The sequence below is a fragment of the Xenopus laevis genome, chromosome 3L (assembly GCF_017654675.1).
Source record: "Xenopus laevis strain J_2021 chromosome 3L, Xenopus_laevis_v10.1, whole genome shotgun sequence".
NCBI lineage: Eukaryota > Metazoa > Chordata > Amphibia > Anura > Pipidae > Xenopus > Xenopus laevis.
In genome coordinates, this window is record NC_054375.1 from 83,742,497 (window position 1) to 83,763,867 (window position 21,371).

Sequence of the window (21,371 nt, forward strand, 5' to 3'; positions counted from 1 at the left end):
CAGAAAGAACTGAACTAGCAAGAAGACAGTGGGAATTGTATCTAACAATTTTCCTAGTTTATTTAAACATTTAAAAATATTGTGTTTTTCTAATACGGTGGGGCTTGAGGAAAAAAGTTGTGCACGTTTTCTTACATACCCAATTGCATCCCCCCCCCTTCAACCTTGAAATTTGATAAATTGGGCACCATGTGTTAATGTCTAATAAGATTAATTCCTTCAAAAATGCTCTTGCAGTATTTCCCCAGTTTAAACATATTCATTCATTTCTTCATGTGAAACATACAGCATATTTCGTCCACTGAACAAGAAAGAGAGCACCAACTCTATTTGAATCATTGTATAAGCCTATGAAAGTATATTTTGTTATGACATGTGAGGGAATTGGGTTTAGCAGCACAATTATCTCATACAAAAAAGCTACCAGGGAGCTTTCCATAAAACTCATTACTAGTGGTAAAGGTCTAAATTTACTTTTTCAACAAATTTCAAAGTTATTTATGTCATCTTATGAATACGTTAAAATGTTCTGTTGCAGTTTATATTGGACCATCCTGTCTAAAATACTGTTCTGGTCGTGGACAATGCACAAGAACAGGCTGCAAGTAAGTGTTTTCCACAGATTTTTCTGCTACAATTTTTTGTATATACTGGTGCCTGGGTTATGCTGTGTAAATGGCCCTTTACATGGACATTACAATCACAATATTTTCATCTTTGACTCCCAAAAAATTAAGAAACTTAGTGAAACTGAATTTTTTTAGACAATGTACAATAAATGACCTTTCCCAAATAATCTATTAAGAGGAATTGCAGAAGTAAAAAAAATGCATAAAATCACATACTGTTTGCAGGAGGTATTTTATTCTTATTAGTAAGCACAAATAATTGGTGTACAAATTAAAATGTTGAATTAACTAGCAGCTGTAATCATCTCTGCAAAGAAAAACAATTCACCCACTTAACATTAATATAGAGCTGGTGGTAAGTTTGGTGGCCAGATCACTCTGAAAATGTTCTATTACTGCTTCTTTATTCTAAGGTAAATATTGTGTTTTTTTAATATAACTTTTTACATTTACATTTTGTAATTTTTAGATGTGAACCTGGATTTTCTGGCCCAGCATGTGAAATGGCCTCTCAGACGTTTCCAGTATTTATATCTGAAAGTTTCACTAGCTCAAGGCTTTCATCCTACCATAACTTTTACTCTATCCGTGGTGCTGAAGTTAGTTTTGGTTGTGGTGTGCTTGCAAGTGGCAAAGCATTAATCTTTAATAAAGATGGTCGACGCCAGCTCATTACTGCCTTCCTTGACAGTTCACAATCCCGGTGAGTGAATTGTATTTTAAATATGTATAATTATTGTCATATAGAACTAAATGGAAAGTATCGATAACAAATATTCTCATTTTATATGTTCTATAAAAAAATAAGATTATAAATTAGAGGCTTGATTTGAGTATGGATTGCAAACATGCTGAATAGCATTGCTTAAGTTCCTTTTTATGTTACAATAAACAAAAACTAGTTGGATATTGAATTTATATTACTGCAATAAGTTCTATTTGCACGGTATTATTGTATTTGCTGCTTTGTTGTTGTCATGCCTAGCTTCAAGTTTAAGGTTATAACTAGGGATGCACTGAATCCAATATTTTGGATTCGTCCGAACCGCCGAATCCTTTGTGAAGGATTTGGCCGAATACTAAACCGAACACTTATTTGCATATGCAAATCAGAATGGCGAAGGAAAAAAAGCTTGGCTACAATTTTTTTACTTCCTTGTTTTGTGACAAAAAGTCACATGATTTTATGGATGCGGATTCGGTTCGGCCAGGCACAAGGATTTGGCTGAATCCAAATGCTGCTGAGAAAAGCCTAACCCTGGCCAAATCCTGCCCGAATCCCGAACCAAATCCTGGATTTCGGTGCATCCCTAGTTAGAACTGTTCCACTAAACACATAACTATGTTCTATGCTGTAGTTATCTTTAAAGCTGCACTACCTTCAGAAATAGATGAAGCCCTTTGCCTGCCCTCTTTCAGCAGAAGATGCTTATATAAACTAATTTCTGCCTGTTATATATCATGTTTGTGAGTTTATGAGTGTGTTGTTTGTCCTCAAATACTTTGTCCTGTACTGTTGCATGAATTACAGTCCTGTTCCTTGTCCTATATCTTGTTCCACATTTGGTTTTCCTGAGGCTGTAACCCATTATTGAGTTCAGTTCTATTCAGTTCCTTTTATTCTCCCTCCCTTTCATATTTGTTTTTCCTTCCATTCCATGTGAAGTATTTTTGTTTATTATAACCAGCCTCTTCAGCCCTTCCCTTCCCTTGTGTGCTTGCTCTTGGAACCCCTAGCTATAAAACCTAACAACAGTTGATGACATGATGGCTCCTCTATAAGAGAAGAGGGTGGTTATAGGCAGAAGAGTACAACAACCACAATATTCATCATGTCTCTAATGCTGCAAGTGTGTTGATTTCTCAGGTAGGAAAGGGTCCATCACATTTAAGTGATGGCTTGCAAAGGTCGACATTTTCAGTAGATAATTTTCTGTCAAATGGGAAAAAGGGAGGATACTGCCATTTACTGTGTCCACTGCCACGGTACTATGATGACATTTAGGAAATAAAAAAAATAAATAAAGGTATAATTTATTAAATAATGATATTACAATTCCTGTTTTTACTACAGGTATAGGGTCCCTTTTCCTGAAACCCGATATCCAGAAGCTCCGAATTACGGAATGGCTGTCTCCCATAGACTCCATTTTATCCAAATAATCTAAATTTTTAAAAATGATTTCCTTTTTCTTTGTAATAATAAAACAGTACCTTGTACTTGATCCCAAATAAGATATAATTAATCCTTATTGGAAGCAAAACCAGCCTATTGGGTTTATTTAATGTTTAAATGAATTTCTAGTAGACTTAAGGCATTAAGACCCAAATTACGGAAAGATCCATTATCTGGAAAACCCCAGGTCCCGAGCACCCTGGATAACAGGTCCCATACCTGTATTAAAGGAATTTCTGTCATTTTTCCTAGATTCCTGCAGTTTACTCTACGCATTGGAAGTAAATCTGTGCTCAGCACATGCAAAGCACCTAACAAACCAGGAGAAGGGGTTTTACTACACTACTCCCATGACAATGGAATCACCTGGAAACTAATCGAGCATTATTCCTATCTCAGCTATCATGAGCCAAGGTACTGGCAATGTGGTATATCTAACTCAGTGGAAGTTCGCCATATAACCTCTGTCACTTTTCCATTTCTATAGCACTGATTTACTGTTACAAAACAAAAACACCAAGGGGCAGATTTATCAAAAATTCAAGTTTATAAGAGAAAAATAAAGATGCAGAAAAAAATGCATGCAAGACCTTTCTTTTTGTCACCGAATTCTAGCTTACAGTATTCCAGTGAGCTTTTATTTGGGGAAAAAGTTGCATGCCAGCAGGAATCACGTTGTTCCATTCCTTTTCAAACATAATTTCACAAGACTTTTAGAATTAACTGTAGCTATAGTGCTATAGTGCATAGTGCATGTGTTCTGTAGCAGAGAGTAAGATTCTAGCTTTCTTCAAGCAGGGATCATTTTCGGTACCTATCAATACAATTTGTCAATATCCATCATTACTAAAATGCACTCTATATAAAATGAATGTTGTTGAAAATTTTGCAATGAAAACGTGTTAAAAGGAAGTATCTTACTAACATGATTATAACTGAAGTATGGGTATACAGTATATAAAAAGGACATCTTGTGAGTCATTGACGGAAGGAGTGGAGGATTTACTGTGATAGACTCTTTAACATACAGTATCTGTTGGGACTGTATAGTTCATTGCGGGTGATTAAAATGTATTGGCAGAGCAGACTTGATGCATCTAGCACATATAGTGCAAATGACACTCATTTTATTGAAAAGATAGTTAGTTGTGTGTACCAGACTCTTCAATTACTATTATGTTGCTTTATTCTCAGTTCTAGTCTCATGTTAAGTCAATCAGAAGACTCTGTTTGACTTGCCACTGAATGCAACTTTTGTCCTGTGTGTGATAGGCAGGCAAGTTGATTCCAGGGACTGATGTATTAAAATTCAAGTAGATGTCATTGGTATGACAATGAATGTATTTGCTCTTTGCACGTATTCTGTAATTGCTGCTGGAGATTAGATATTATTCTTCATTTTCTTTGCCATTTGTCAAGTACATGTTAGTTGTCATAGCTGCCATGAAAAATCAAATGACCTTGCACACATTGCATTACCCTTGGGATGGCTTCTGATCAAATTTTCAAGGCACACTAAAATGCTACATGCTGCAGGAGTATAATGGGCAAAAACTTTATTGGACAAGATTACATTTGTAAAAGAAAAGTAATGATGCAGTTAGATATAATCAGATTAAGGGACATATTTTGCATAAATATTATGTAACTATTTGTAGACGTGTAACACAAAGAATGTCATATTGTATACACGTTTGCAGGCTATGCAATTTATACTTATTTATTAATCTGTACTATTATATTTTGTTATTCTTTTTCTAATGTTTTTTATGTAAATCATGATTTAATATAGTTGCAAGATAGGCATCATGAGTCATTGTAATGCACAACATTTTCTGTTTTCTCATATAAAAATACTTCCTTTTATTGAACATCAAGGGGGTTACTACTAAATCTCAAATTAATCGAATTTTTTAATTAAAAGAAAGTCAACCAAACTCCCTTCCACAAGTTAAACAAAACCGCTACAAAAACTTGACTTTCTCAAACTCATTGCTGTGAAAACTTGACTTTTTCAGATTATTAGACAAAAACCCCACTTTATTGGATTTTCCAGCACAGATTACAATGTCAAAAACTTCTGGGACATTTGCCATTGACTTCTACATAACTTAGGCAGGTTTGAGATGGAGTATTTTGTGATTTGGAAGTTTAGCAGCTTTGGGACATAATAAATCTCTAAAAATTCGAGTTTGTTTTTTCCTCCAAAAATTTGAGTTTTCCTCTTTAAAACCTCAGGCAGATAAATTTGAAGTTTAATAAATGGGTAATGTACAATTTTAAGCAGTAGTGCAAAAGTACTAGACTCATAGCAAGTCATACAGTATTAAGCCTGTTCCAGGAAAATATTAAAATTGTGCATTTTAAACAAGGTTAATAAAATTGTGCATTTTAAACAAGGTTAATGTGAATAAAGTTCTAGGCTATGGTTACAATTGCGATACAGATTGAAAAGGGGCAGCCTCCAACTACCAATGTCAGCACCAGTACAATAGTTGAAATATTAGATGGCAATGGTTAGTAATCTAACACAAATAGGTTTACCGTTTAGACAAAATATTTTTTACAAGGACTGGTTTGTGAAATAGAAAACTAGAAGGTATAATTTATGTAAAAATTATACTCAAAATTGTTCTCTCTGCATGTTACGTTATCTGTGCTGATTGTGAAGTTAAGTTTACAATATGTTTAGAGTCATGTATAAGCACATAAGGTGAGTACAAATATTCTATGGTGTGAGTAGGCTGTATCATAAGTGGAGTCTACTGAGAAGTTCACAGAGTGATCGTACAATATGCTGTCCTTCATTTGGTGGTTATGGCGTCACTAGTTTCTAGTGTACAGCTGCTGTATAGAACAGTTTAATGGTAGCAACTATTGTGGCCTTATGCCAACAACTGATGTTTTACATTTATTTAATTTTAGAATTATATCAGTTGAATTGCCTGAGGATGCAAAACAGTTTGGCATCCAGTTTCGGTGGTGGCAGCCATATCATTCTGGCCAAGGGGAAGATGTGTGGGCGATTGACGAGATCATCATGACATCGGTACTCTTTAACAGCATCAGTCTGAACTTCACTAATCTTGTGGATGTCACACAGTCACTTGGATTTTACCTGGGGAATGTTCAGCCATATTGTGGACATGATTGGACTCTGTGGTAAGAATCAATTTTACTGGCTTTATTTATAAAATTATCCCAGCTTCATAGTAATATATCCATTTTCAAACGTGCCACCATTTAACTGTATGACTGTCAATGAAATAGAATATATGCCCTTTATAAAATTACAAAACTCCATATGTGATCTGGTTTGTGGCTGGCCACATTGGCAGTTAAAGGGTTAAACTATATATCTAATTTTAAATGTTGTCTGTTTTCCTTTTATGTCAGCTCCATTTCTGAGTATGAGTCTTTTTCCAATTGGTGATGAGTTGCCAGGAAAAAAAAAGCACACGTTGAACACGTTAATGCTGAAGACGTTAATGCTTCTTATCTTCCTAATTCAGTTATGGGATACTGTCATGGGAATTTTTTTTTTTTTAATTACTCTGTTAATAGTGCTGCTCCAGCAGAATTCTGCACTGAAACCCATTTCTCAAAAGAGCAAACAGATTGTTTTATATTTAATTTTGAAATCTGACATGGGGCTAGACATTTTGTCAATTTTCCAGCTGCCCCAAGTCATGTGACTTGTGCTCTGATAAACTTCAATCACTCTTTACTGCTGTACTGCAAGTTGGAGTGATATCACCCCCCTCCCTTTCCCCCCCCAGCAGCCAAACAAAAGAACAATGGGAAGGTAACCAGATAACAGCTCCCTAATACAAGATAACAGCTGCCTGGTAGATCTAAGAACAACACTCAATAGTAAAAACCCATGTCCCACTGAGACACATTCAGTTACATTGAGAAGGAAAAACAGCAGCCTGCCAGAAAGCATTTCTCTCCTAAAGTGCAGGCACAAGTCACATGACCAGGGGCAGCTGGGAAATTGACAAAATGTCTAGCCCCATGTCAAATTTCAAAATTGAATATAAAAAAATCTGTTTGCTCTTTTGAGAAATGTATTTCAGTGCAGAATTCTGCTGGAGTAGCACTATTAACTGATTCATTTTGAAAAAAACATGTTTTCTGATGACAGGATCCCTTTAATATTTTATTAGAGTTTACCTTTTGACAGACTATAGTATGTGATGTTACATAGTTAATCAGGGCTAAAAATTAAGCATCTGTCCATCAGTCTTAATGCCCTCTGTGGTCTCATAGTATGTTTTAAAACAAATGAAGTTGGTATAAGAGGTTTTTGGTGCATTATGCTTTTGGCGTGTTAACTTTTGCCATACTAACAAATGATCAGAGTGGTTATTTAGTTGACTACACTTGTATTCCAACACAAAGACTACCATGGATTAAATAAACTCACAATCACATTTCCAACAACATATTTATCATATCAATTTAATTATATTGCTAGAAGTATGAAAAAGCTTCTAACATTACAGGACAGTAAGCAGAGAAAGGGTGAAGAGTTTTGCTTCTTTATACAACTGTTCTTCCTCTACCCAATGCACAACTCCCAACTGTCCTGTTTTTCAAGGGACAGTCACGATTTTGACAGTTAAATCCGCAGTCCCGGGTTGTTACTGAAATGTCCGACTTTCTCTTTGATCTCCTGCACTGAACAGCCAGAAAAAGATACAAAGTTTCTAACTTAATTGGCTTTTTCCAGAGAGCCCAGAATATGTGGCAGGTGCACTTTGATACATCTGTAACAGTTTTAAGATAAGCAAAGAAACAGTTAACAACCACAGAAATGTGTTCAAACTTTCATAACCTGCCAAATTTTGTAAAATTCGCATGGTAATTAGGGGGTGTGACCACACAATGGGCGTGGCCAAAATATTACCACTCTCCTTGTGGCAATTCTTTTTGTCCCTCTTTCTCTTTCCAAAATGTTGGGAGATATGCCAATTTAGAGTTCATAATATAATTTTGGCTTTAATGTCTGCCCATTTCTACTTAAAGGATGCACAATCACACCAATTGTAGAATACCTTAGGATACAAAAATAATTGTTATATCTCCAGGTGTATGCAGAACTGCAACAGTGAGCTTTATTTTCCAGTACATTACAGCAATCCGATTTCATTTTCTGATCATCCTTCAGTCTGAAGGGGGCTGGCTGTGTGAACTACAGAAAATGTGTTCTGGCCGCGATAATGAGGCTATAGAAGCAGCATTATCCGCTTTAACAAGGACATGACAAGTTCTCACAGCTCATTAATGTAAATCAACGTGACTCATCTCTTACAGCTTGCTTTTTCTTCAAAAAGTCAGAATAAGGCAACCTTTGCAGAGCACGATATTGTGCAATCTCTTTGTCTAGTCCTTTGTCTTCTAAAAAAGGGATTTGTGTTGTATTGATTCTTATATAAACATGCAATTTCATGTATATTTCAAAGTAATATCAACAGTAATATTTATATTTGTAAATATTTTTTGTAAGGAGGTCTTGTGTTTATATGCTGGGATTGTATTCATTAATTGAAAGACTTGAAATATACATTCATCAGTGACCTTCCTACTCTCAAGGGAGTGTATGAAGATCACCACAGGTGCTGGATGTTTTATTCTTTTTTAGTTTTACAGCTGCAGGTCCATTAGGTGTTCATTTAAATACTTTGGCTTTACATAAATATAGACTTATGTATATACATGCAAAATATCCTCAGTGGGACTGCTTGACAAATGCATTTTCATTCGAATAACTACACCAGGGCTTTATAAATCATCACACATCATGTCATGTTTAAGTGCATCATTTTCTATTAAGGAGTAATGAGTGTTAACCATTCGCGAGACAGAGATTACTTCCAGTTAGTAAGCAAGTCACAAAAGTCTATCTAGAAGAGGAGTACATATTTAAAAATGAGCACTGATGCGTTTCAAATAAAGCACAATTCAGTGGAGTCTAATAAAACTGTAGCAGAGGTTGCTTTTGATCAGTAAAACTAAATATATGATGTGCGTTTGCTTAAAAATCCTACTAGTTTATATGCCAACCACATTAATTAGTTCTCTATGGGGGGAATTCACAAAAGTGGTGATATAGAGACAAAATCAAAAGTGGCAATAAAAATGTCAGATTCACTGCATATTCACAAACCTCTATCTCCACTTTTGTGAATTTGTCTTTTAAACAGACAGTTTTCAGATTTTGTTTTTCTCACAACATTTTGATGACATTTTTTATGAATTTGTCTTTAGCTCAGCCATCAAATTGCAATTTACAAAGAGGGGTTTATTTCAGGATAACCTGGGCTTTCTAGATCTGCCTACATGTTTGTGTAATTCCACTTCTGTAACAAGATATAAGGGTCTAAATACAAAAAATGCTATTTTGAATAATATTGGTATAGGGATTTGTATCAGAAATATGTTTTGTTATTTTAAGTCAAGTGTCTCAGTGCTGCTAAAACTAAAAACTTGGCTGGGAAGCTTTACTTTTCCTTTAGATTTATATGGTATAGTCACTCAAATTGCTAATGCTGCCTCATTCATTAAGCTAAAACTAGTAAAATAACACAAGTGTGAGTTAAAAACTTTTTACATATAAAATTGTATAAAATACACATTTTATCAGTGTTTTACTTGTTTTGTTAATGGTGTTTTTACACCTATATAGGGTTACACAGAAATTTGTGCCCTGACAATAGAATGCTAACCCCTATTAATATGATAATAATTCCCCAATGGGGCACCTGCAATAGGTGTGAAGTGAAGATTGGGTGAACCAAAACAGAGCAGATTATTTTAGAATTGATCAGACACATGGGGAATAGTTACACTGAGTTTTACTCCATTTTTAAAATGTCAGGAGAAATGTTGTTTAAAATTTAGTTTAAAATCTAGTTTTTATGTGGTTTGAAAGACAAATTCAAGGGGCACATTTACTATTGGTCGAATATCGAGGGTTAATTAACCCTCGATATTCGACTGTCAAAGTAAAATCCTTCAACTTCGAATATCGAAGGATTTACCGCATTTCCTTAGATAGAACGTTCGAAAGAAAAATCATTCGATCTAACGATTAAATCCTTCGAATCGAACGATTCGAAAGATTTTAATCCATCTATCGAACGATTTTCCTTCGATCAAAAAAAGCTTGGAAAGCCTATGGGGACCTATCTGGGAAAACATTATTTAAAATCAGGGAAATGCACAAATTGAAATGCATTATAAATTGGTGGGACCACAAATAAAAAATGTAAAATGTGTAAAATCGAGGTTTCACTGTACTCTATTATCTAGAATGCTCAGGATCTGGGGTTTTCCAGATAATGGATCTTCATACAATAAGTCTACTAGAAAATTATGTAAACATTAAATAAACCCAATAGGATGGTTTTGATTCCAAAAAGGATTAATTATATCTTAGATCAAGTTCAAGCTACTGTTTTATCATTACAGAGAAAAAGGAAATCATTTTTTAAAAATTTGGATTATTTCATTATAATGGGGTCTATGGGAGATGGCCATTCCGTAATTCTGAGCTTTCTGGATAATGGGTTTCTGGATAACGGATCCAATACCTGTATATCAATTTAATATTCAGCAACATGCCCTAGTGGTAAGTTTTGTAGTGATGAACTGAAGGTGGGAAGGCCATTTATGGGCAATATAGCAATTTGCTACAGCAATATTTTGTCAGAGAAATCGAAAAATCGTTAAAAACATGGAAGATTTACACAGGTTGCTTCACATTATAGCTAATAGGAATTGCTTTTAGTATGGTACTTGCTAGGCAATTATTGCCCACCAAGATGCTAAATTATTTGCATTAACTACATCAATTCTCTGTGCTGTCAAAGCTTTCTGAAATTAAAATTGATGTGTACCCATACTATTACAATAGGTTTCAAGAGATAAAATGTAGCCTTAATAGAGATGGAATTTTAAAGTATGCTCCATTGGTAAAAGGACTCTGTAAATGAGGAATCAAAGCAATCAGCAGTTTTTAATATTGCCCTTTGCAAGTGATTTATTAATAAGTATTGTAAATTATTATAATATATCACGTATTTCAATATCGGCATATTGAATTTTCCTATTATTTTATTAAGCACATCTCCCATATGTATAAACACATTACTTACACTTCTCTTCTTTTTTTGCATAAATTTCATTTTTCAAATATTTTAAATTACTTGCTCTCACTTATCTTACAAATCGTAATTAATTTAAACTATTCAAAGGTTTATAGCTGCATTTATAATGTTATAAAAATGTTATAATAATGTAACACTACCCTACAGTTGTATCAAAGTTTTTTTGGAAATATAGTATTTTAGAATTATGATTAAAGCTTGTAATTAAGAAATTGAAATATAATCCATTCTTGCTCATTGCTTTCTGTTTAACAGTTTCACTGGAGATTCTAAACAAGCCTCCAGCCCACGTTATGTAGAAACACAGTCTATGCAAATTGGAGCATCCTACATGATACAGTTCAGCTTGGTGATGGGATGTGGGGAGCGCTACACTCCACACATGGATAATCAAGTTATGTTAGAATACTCTACAAACCATGGTCTCACATGGCACTTAGTACAACAGGTAACGTATCATTAATACAGTTTTTTTCCAGATCAAATGGACATAAACCTATGTCTGTCATTAAAGGTGTGGTTCACCTTTATGTTAAAGGAAAACTATACCCCCAAAATGAATACTTAAGCAACAGATAGTTTATATCAAATTGAATGACATATTAAAGAATCTTACCAAACTGGAATATATATTTACATAAATATTGCCCTTTTACATCTCTTGCCTTGAACCACCATTTCGTGACTCTATCTGTGCTGCCTCAGAGATCACCTGACCAGAAATACTACAACACTAACTGTAACAGGAAGAAGTGAGGAAGCAAAAGACACAACTCTGTCTGTTAATTGGCTCATGTGACCTTACATGTGGTTTGTATGTGTGCACAGTGAATCTTACGATCTCAGGGGGCGGCCCTTATTTTTTAAAATGGCAATTTTCTATTTATGATTACCCAATGGCACATACTACTAAAAAAGTATATTATTATGATAATGGTTCATTTACATGAAGCAGGGTTTTACACATGAGCTGTTTTACTCAGCATCTTTTAATAGAGACCTACATTGTTTGGGGGGGTATAGTTTTCCTTTAACTTTTAGGGGCAGATTTATCAAGGGTCGAAGTGAATTCAAAGGAATTTTCGAAGTAAAAAAATTCAAAATTCGAAGTAATTTTTCGGATGCTCTGACCATCGAATAGGATACTATGACTTCGAATTTTATTCGAAGTAAAATCATTCGAATATTCGACCATTCGATAATCGAAGTACTGTCTCTTTAAAAAAACTTCGATTTCAATACTTCGCCAAATTAAACCTGCCGAAGTGCTATGTTAGCCTATGGGGACCTTCTAGAGCATTTTTCTAAGTTTTTGGAAGTCGAAGTAAAATCATTCGATCGATCTCTGAAATCCTTTGAATCTTTCAAATCATTTGAACGATTTTACTTCGACCGCAGGATACCCAAATTAGATGAAAAAAACATTGAAATCGATATTCAAAGGCATGCCTATGAATAAGTGCCTGTGGGTGCGAAACGCGTAAGGCGGAGCATCAATTGGTCTGTATGCCTACTTTTTAATATTTATGCTAAATAAAGAGTGATTTTTTAACTTTGAGAGAATTGACTTGGAATATATTTTTGATTTTTTGAAGCACCCCTGGTGTCATACTCTGCCTGTAAATCGTGAGCCTGGTAGGGTTTGTTCTGGGGGTTTGTTAGCATTTGGAAATTGTTATTAGGGGCCCAAAGGGGGTGTGTGTGTGTGTGTGTGTGTGTGTGTGATACCCCTGCTGTGAGCATGGATTTTTGGTCTGCTACCATCATTAATGTGGACATAGTCTTAAAAGTCCTTGTGGTAACATGGGTTTGGTTTAAAGTGTGTGTGTGGTTTAAACATAAGGAGTGGTCAACACTGGCTTCCATTTTCAGCACTCCACCAGTTAGGCCAGAGAAATTCCGGCCCTTGGTACCACAACAGTTGGACAGCACATACTAAAAGGTGAACAACCCCATTTAACTGAGTTAGCATTGTCACTAACATTGGATACAAATCCCCGTGAGGGGCAAACCTTGAGATCAACTATACTGTATGTTTTCTGTATAGTACAAGGAAATGGGAAAATTGGTATACTTACCATTGAAATTTTCTTTTCCATTAGTCCGTAAGGCAGCACCTAGAGGGTTAACTTCCCGAACTCCTGGTAGGACAGGTAAACACAATTATTACAGCCTTTAAAAACACCCACATAGCTCCTCCCCTTATGTTATTTTACTAGCTCCTTCCTACAATGACCAGACACACACACTTGATGCTCAAACATTTTTATTTCGGGAGGGTATATTCGTGCTGCCTTACGGACTAATGGAAAAGAAAATTTCAATGGTAAGTATACCAATTTTCCCATTCCATTACGTCCTACAGGCAGCACCTAGAGGGAATTTCTTAGCTTCCCTAATATTGGGAGGGTCAAAACTTTGTAGACTGCACCGCCTGAAGTACTTTGCTACCAAAGGCTGTATCTTGACGAGACAAGATGTCTAACTTGTAGTGCTTCGAGAACGTATGCAGATTGGACCATGTTGCTGCTTTACAGATTTCCTGTGGCGAAAGCATAAGCCCGCTCCGCCCATGATGTTGCCATTCCTCTTGTAGAGTGGGCTTTCAGTATTTCAGGCTTATCCTTTCCTTCCAGTTGATAGCACAATAGAATTGCTTCTTTAATCCATCTTGCAATTGTTGCTTTCAAAGCCTTCTCGCCTTTGCCTTTACCAGCGAACAAGATAAACAGATGGTCTGATTTTCTGAACATCCTTGTCTTGTCTAAGTATGTGATTAAACATCTTTTCAAGTCCAACTTGTGTAGATTCTCTTCCATCTCATTCCTTGGCTCTGTGCACAACGTAGGAAGATCTATCTCAGCGTTAACACACCAAGTTGAAGGAACTTTAGGAATGAAGTATGGTAATGTCTTTAAACAAACTTTGTCTTGACAAAATCGCAAATATGGCTCTGACGCTCCTAAAGCCTGTATTTCCCCAACTCTTCTGGCCGAAGTGATTGCTGTTAAGAAAACTGTCTTCAAAGTCAACCTCTTAACGTCTACCTCTTCCAATGGCTCAAAAGGGTTGATACACAACCTGTTTAACACCAGGTTCAAATCCCAAGGAGGAACATGCAATTTTGAACGAGGTCTTAATTTCGACACAGCCTTCAAGTATCTCATAATTAGGGGGTCCGCCGAGAGCCTTTTATTGAGGTACACTGACAAAGCCGATATCTGAACTCTTAGTGTATTAGGCTGCAGATCTTTTTCGAACCCCTCTTGTAAAAATTGAAGAATATGAGGAATCTCCGTTTTGCAAGCTACTAAGTCTTTGCTACCACACCAGGCATCGTATTTCTTCCATATTCTTCCATACGAGATTGTTGTCGATTTCTTTCTGGCTGACAACATAGTCTCCACCACTTTCTCTGATAACCCTTGGTTCAGTAATGTCGTGCGTTCAATAACCACGCCGTCAGCTTCAGCTTCTCTATTTCGGGAAAATATATCCCCTTTTGTGAAATCAGCTCTGTCCTCAGAGGTAATATCCAATAGTTCCCCTGCGATAGACGCAGCAGCTCCGGAAACGGCCATCCTGGTACAATGGCTATCACTTTCGCCCGATCCTCTTTCACCTTCTTTAGCACCCTCTGTATCAATGGCACTGGAGGAAACACATAGGCTAACTGATGACCCCAACTTATTGAGAAAGCATTCAAATGCGTTGGTTTGTCTTGCCGGTAGATCGAGCAAAATCTTTTGCACTTGGTGTTCTGCCTCGTCGCCATAAGGTCTATCTGGGGATAACCCCACATTCTCGTTATATGAGAGAATATCGTGTGATCCAGTGACCATTCCCCTGGAACAACTGTATGCCGGCTGAGCCTGTCGGCCCATTTGTTGTTTACTCCCCTGATGTGCAACGCTGACAAATGAATTAGTTTCCTTTGAGCCCATTGCATAATTTTCAAACACATCCTGATCAATTTCATCGACCTGGTACCACCCTGGTGGTTGATGTAGGACACCACGGAAACATTGTCCGACTGAACCAGTACATTGTGGTTGCTGATTTCCGTATGGAACTCTTTCAGGGCTTTCCACACCGCCTTCAATTCTCTGTAGTTCGATGATTCCTTCTTCTCTTGCACCGACCACAGTCCTTGAGCCGAAATGTTCCTCACATGCGCACCCCAACCTTGAAGAGATGCATCCGTGGTCACCACCACTGGGGAAGGAAGGTGAAAATACAAACCCCTGCTGAGATTGTGTTTCTTCATCCACCACTTCAAACTCCTCTTCAGGCTGACTGGGATCTTCATCCATTTGTCCAGCCCTGTTTTCTTTCGATTCCATGTACTCAAAATTTTGTGCTGAAGGCATCTCATCCGAGCTCTTGCCCACGGAACCGCCTCTATTGCTGCTGTCATATGCCCAAGAACCGTCATCGCCTGACGAATTGGAATCGTTTTGGCCATTCTCAACCTCCGAATCTCTTGAATCATCTTGACAACCTTGTCCCGTGGAAGACTTACCTTCAATCTGACCGAGTCTATAACCAATCCCAAGAATTTACACACGTGGAGGGTTGTAGATTCGATTTTTCTTCGTTCATGATCCATCCATGTAACTCCAGAAACTCCAGTGTTCTCTCTAGATGATCCCTCATCTTCCCCAGATTTGACGCCTTGATAAGCGAATCGTCCAGGTATGGTACAATAAAAATTCCTTCTTTCCGTAGAGCCGCTGCGATGACTACTATAATTTTTGTGAATACTCTTGGTGCCGACGTCAGTCCAAACGGAAGCGCCTTGAACTGAAGATGTCTTATCTTGCCCCCGATTTTCACTGCTACTCTGAGAAATCTTCGACTTTTTTGATGTATTGGTACATGAAGATAAGCATCCCTTAAATCTATAGTAGCCATCAAGTCTCCTCTGTCGAGGATATTGTGCACCGACCTGATAGATTCCATCTTGAATTTTTCTTTTTGGATGAAATTGTTCAAGTACCTGAGATCTATGACTAGTCTCATCTTCCCACTCTGTTTTGGCACTAGGAACATCTTTGAGTACACTCCTTGTCTTCGTTCGCGTATTGGTACATCCTCCAATACTCCCCTTCTTAAAAATTCTCTCACCATTTGCTGAAAATTTACTTCTTCTTGGAAAGATTGTAAGAACCTTCCCACTGGCTGATGGCAAAACTTTATTCAATAACCATTCTTTATAGAATCCAGAACCCATTGGTCTGTTGTCGATCTTTTCCACTGGTCGTAAAACAAAGAAAGCCTGCCTCCAACTCTCTCGTAGGAAGGCCTGGCGTCAGAAACCAAACTTCCTACTCTTGCCACCTCTTGTATTGGACTCTCTTCTGTCTTCTCTGCTGAACTCATTTCCTCTGGACTGTCTTGGTCTTCTGAAGAAATTCCTGTTCCTTGTGACCAACCTCGGATGCTTCGCTCTAGGTGAGGCACTTCTGGATCTACGACGAAAAAACTGCCTTTTAAAACCCCTTGGTCTATCTTGGGGTAAAGACTTCGATTTTTCCCCTTGCAAACTCTCAATCAATGTATCCAACTTGGTTCCGAACAGTCTTCCTGCTTCAAAAGGGAGAGCGCATAAGCTGTTCTTTGAAGCGACGTCTGCCTTCCAAGCTTTAACCCAAAGGGCTCTACGCCCAACAGCCGCCAATGCCATAAGCCTTGCTGACAACTTCACTGTCTCCACCGCAGTATCACACAGAAAATCCGTTGCCAGTTTTACATACTTAAACGCCTCAAGAATCTCATCTCTAGAAATACCGGCATCAATATCCTCTTCTATATTATTTATCCAGCATTTCAGTGTTCTGGATACTGACACAGACGCTATCGCCGGCTTCGCCAATGCCGCCGCTGTCATATGCGACCTCCTGAGAGACGTATCAACTCTCCTATCCATTGGCTCCTTCAGTCCTGCAACGTCTTCAACAGGAATAGTTGTTCTCTTTGACAACTTAGATATAGAGATGTCTACTTTAGGGGGCTCCTCCCAAGACAATATATCTTGCTTATGTAACACGAACATCTGTTTGAACCTCTTAGACAAGTCAGGCCTTCTAGTAGGATCTTTCCACTCAGTTTCCATCAACTCCTTCACTACTGGATTCACTGGAAACGTATCAGCCCTTTGCTTAGAGAAATACAGTAATGAATCCTTAGCAGCATCCTGTTCCTTCGTCTTGTCCTGATCCTCCATTACTTTATTAACTGCTCTTATCAGTTTCTGAGTTTTTTCCGCCGGAAAAAGAAAAATGCCTTCTTTCTTATCCTTCCTCGCTGTAGCCGAAGCAGTTGATGATGATGACATTTCCTCCGTCTCAGAATCACCTGACACTTGATCCAGAATAATCAGATCATCATTATTCTCCGAAGTAGCGGGACCAATAGCCTGTTTCATTTCCTGAAACGTTTGCATCATCATACCTTTAAACCAGCCAATGAACTGTTCTGACTGTTTTACTGTGTCTTCCTCAAGTGTAGTTTTCATGCAAGTTAGACAAATCCTTTGCGTATGTTCATCAGGTAACGGCTGGTCACATGCCGAACACAGCCTGTGCTTTAATTTCTGTTGGTGTTTTGCAGGTGATTTAGACATCTAGAAACACAACCATAAAGTCCTATCAGTATTCATTGCATACATTTGCATTCATGAGGACCAGAAGTATTTGATACACATATACCTTATCACAGCCAAAATTTTTCCTCCAGCCTGGTAGCATTCAGCACTTCCATGTACCTTGCGCCAGACAATCCGACTGTGCAGGATTCAAACCATATATACGCGCCGCGAACGCTCCAGCTTTCGCAAATTTGCGCGAAACCGGAAATGACGTCACTAAACGCCCGACCGAATTATAAGCACCTTACACTCGCTCCGTACAGTCTTTTCATACTGACTTCGGCAGCGCAATTCCTACTGCACGCCAACACACAGACACGGCTCTTTTACCTTTCTGTCAGCAACTCTTCCGTTGCGAAGAGCCGGAAGTGACGTCACATGCGCTTTCACGGTGCCTAATCCTTCATCCCTACTGCATAGCTATGCAGCCCATACACGGTTGGGACGAACATATGCCTAAGGATATAATCCCCCCTCCGCTCACCCTCAGGTAGCTTTGGTACGGCCTTCGAGTCCCTCAGGACCCGGATCTTCATCCTCTTCTTTACCTATCCCAGGTAGGACAGGAAAAAAACATAAGGGGAGGAGCTATGTGGGTGTTTTTAAAGGCTGTAATAATTGTGTTTACCTGTCCTACCAGGAGTTCGGGAAGTTAACCCTCTAGGTGCTGCCTGTAGGACGTAATGGAATGGCTATTGTGGTGTTGTTTTATCTCTCTGTACAGCCACACACCACTTTTGATATTTTCCATATGTTTTCTTTGTGTTTTTTTTTTAGTTACAAACATGATACAGAAATGATGAAGGAAAGCAAACACCTTTATGTACTGTAATGAAATGATAAAACTGAAATGTCTGTAATAATTTAGTGAGCAGGATTGGCTAAATTGATGACTTCTTATGCTATAGAGGAATTGTAATTTGTACATCTATGAAAGTAAATCAAATGAAATCCTTTCAAGCACATTGGGATATGCAAATGGGTGTATTATGCACTGGAGCATTGAAAAACTTCCCAGCAAATCTCTGATTATCTTAAAAAAACAGTTGTGTTGCTGGCCTTTAGTTGTAGGCTTTTTTTGTGAGTATTGAGGACCATGGTGTGTTTGGTCCTATTGTGCTTATGTTATCTGAGATTGGCCCGATGACTGAGTGCTGAGCATAAAGCCTGCCGCTTAATTGCTTTTGCCACACCGCCAAGTGTTTTCTCGATAAAAGGATAATGATGCACACAAATTACTTTTTGGGAACAATTTGACTAGGCAAAAAATATATAAATTTAGTCAGAGAGCTTGTGATGCTGTTTGCAGCTTTCTCTTTCAGCAAGAGATAATTATTGAAAATATTGAACAGCAGCATTAAGGGCATATTTATTCTCTTTGTGGCAAGCTCTGTCCTTGAAATGTGGTCCCCAGTGAATCATTGTGGTGTATAATGATGCATATAATTTGGCGAGATCAGGAAAGAAACTGTGCTGGAATGGTTCCCAAACATATTCATAAATATATTGAGTAGCAATGATGCAGGGAAGGGGATCTTGCTTATAAAATGAGCTGCATGTACAATGGAAAATGCATAAAATATAATGTAACATCAAAAACAGGATGTGTTCTTATTTTTTACATAGTTTAAGGGTTGAGAAATAATTTGGATATGTAGTTTATAATTCTACTACTGCAGTCATGCTGCCAGCACATTCCACCTACTGTATATTACCTGCAGTGCACAATTACTTCTAGGAAATACTGTACCTGTGATCCGTGTCACCTCACATTATAACAAGGCTGATTTGTGACAGCCTAGCTGAAAACCCTTAAAGACAATGCTCTGTCTAGACAAAAAGAATGATACCCTAATACTCTGATTGCTAACTTATAATTAATAGGTTATTAAAATATGGAAACAAAAAGGCTTACCTGCATACTAGCATACCCTTGTTGTTGGTCTAGAACTTCTGTATTTTTCTTTCCTTTGTATAATGACACAGCTTGCACTAGGCAGCAAATAACCCTTATTCCTGCTCAGTAGACAGGGAAAAGAGCATACCTGAATAAAGGGTTTCTTTTTTAAGTGTGCTGTAAATAAGACTTAAATAACACTTAAAGGGGTGGTACACCTTTTAGTTCACTTTTACTATGTTATAGAATGACCTAGTGTAAGCAACTTTTCAACTGGTCTTCATTATTTATTCTTTATAGCTTTTTGGTTATTTGTATGTTTCTTCTAAATCTTTCCAGCTTTCAAACAGAAGTCACAGACCCCATCTAAAAAACAACAACTTTTTATTGCCTGTCTTTCTATTCAGTCCCTCTCCTATTCCTATTCAAGTCTCTTATTCAAATCAGTGCATGGTTGCTAGGGTAATTTGGACCCTAGCAATCAGATTGCTGAAATTGCAAACTGGAGAGCTGCTGGATAAAAAGCTAAATAACTCACAACCACAAATAATAAAAAATGAAAACCAATTACAAATTGTCTCAGAGTATCACTCTCTACATCATATTTAAAGTTAACTAAAGGTGAACAATAGGTAAATATGGAATTCATAATATAATCTATAAGTGTAAATTGATGCAGGTAATTTTCCCCAAATTCCCCAATCCTTTTAATAATGAACTTTGTATTTTTAGGAATGCCTACCAAGCATGCCCAGTTGCCAGGAGTTCACATCTGCTAGTATTTATCATTCACGTGAGTTCACCCACTGGAGAAGAATTACTTTGCCTTTGCCTCAAAAAACATGGTAAGACTTAGAATTGTATCAATAGCCTAACCATGCAAAGCCAGTTACTAAGTATTCAGGTGTACAGTGTATGTTTATAAATATTCTAATTTGATAATTATTTATTATCATATATAATATAAGTTTATTGAACCAATGTTTTGGTCTCAACAGAGACCTTTAACGTCAGGAATGTCAGTTCAATAAACTTACATTTTTGTTAATCACCAAAGACCTGTGAGTGCAGTATAATAGGCTGTTTTATAATCTACAGACTTTATTTATAAATCAAGCAAGACGAATTCGCACTCACAGGTCTTAAAGAAAATAAAAACTTTTACTACATAATATGGGGACTGACGTTTCGGCCTGTGAACTGCTTTTCGTGAGTGCTGGCAACCCCTGTTGTCCCTGTCATATTAACAAAACATTGCCATTGTGTAATATACATTAGCAAATTGAATATTGATCCATCTACTTATGTAGCAGGAAAACAATAAGAATGAAGGCTTTTGACATTGCAAACTGTACATACCCAGGGGTAATTTGTCTATGTGGAGGATTTTTTGACTGGTGCCTCTGTTTTGAATAATTTACAATCCAGTTCTTTTTATATTTAATTTCAGTTCTGTATTATACATAACATTTCTGTATATGGATATTAGATTTATATTTGTGTATAAGTTATAAAAAAATGTCAGACTTCAATAAGTTTCCCCCTTTAATGGAAATGTAATTAAATATCATTGTTTAACTAATATTTAGCAATGCCCGCAATGTAAAATCATACGCTGGCGAATATTACATTGCTCATTATCGTGAACACCTTTTCTGGAGTCACTGGAGATTTTTTTTTCTCCCGGTTTTCTTTGTAGGCATAACATGGCCTTTTAATCTTAAGGATCTAATGATTTTATTAGTATACCCATATAAGGTTAAAATTATAATATGTCTATTTTTTTAGTTCTGCTCCCCCATCAGACTTAAGTTGGTAAAGTGGTTACTTATCAGGAATTCAAATG

The 21,371-nt window shown here is 37.1% G+C and overlaps 1 protein-coding gene across 3 annotated transcripts in view; it reads left to right on the plus strand.

The window, feature by feature from the left end:
* The window catches only part of reln.L (reelin L homeolog), a 206,685-nt gene that overhangs the window by 109,875 nt on the left and 75,439 nt on the right, over positions 1–21,371 (plus strand). For all 3 annotated transcript variants that reach the window (XM_018252669.2, XM_018252671.2, XM_018252670.2), the window contains exons 17-22: positions 539–605; positions 1,099–1,332; positions 3,058–3,219; positions 5,731–5,967; positions 11,235–11,427; positions 20,258–20,370. In XM_018252669.2, coding sequence (XP_018108158.1) covers positions 539–605; positions 1,099–1,332; positions 3,058–3,219; positions 5,731–5,967; positions 11,235–11,427; positions 20,258–20,370 — 1,006 coding nt within the window. The remainder of the gene's footprint in view (positions 1–538; positions 606–1,098; positions 1,333–3,057; positions 3,220–5,730; positions 5,968–11,234; positions 11,428–20,257; positions 20,371–21,371) is intronic.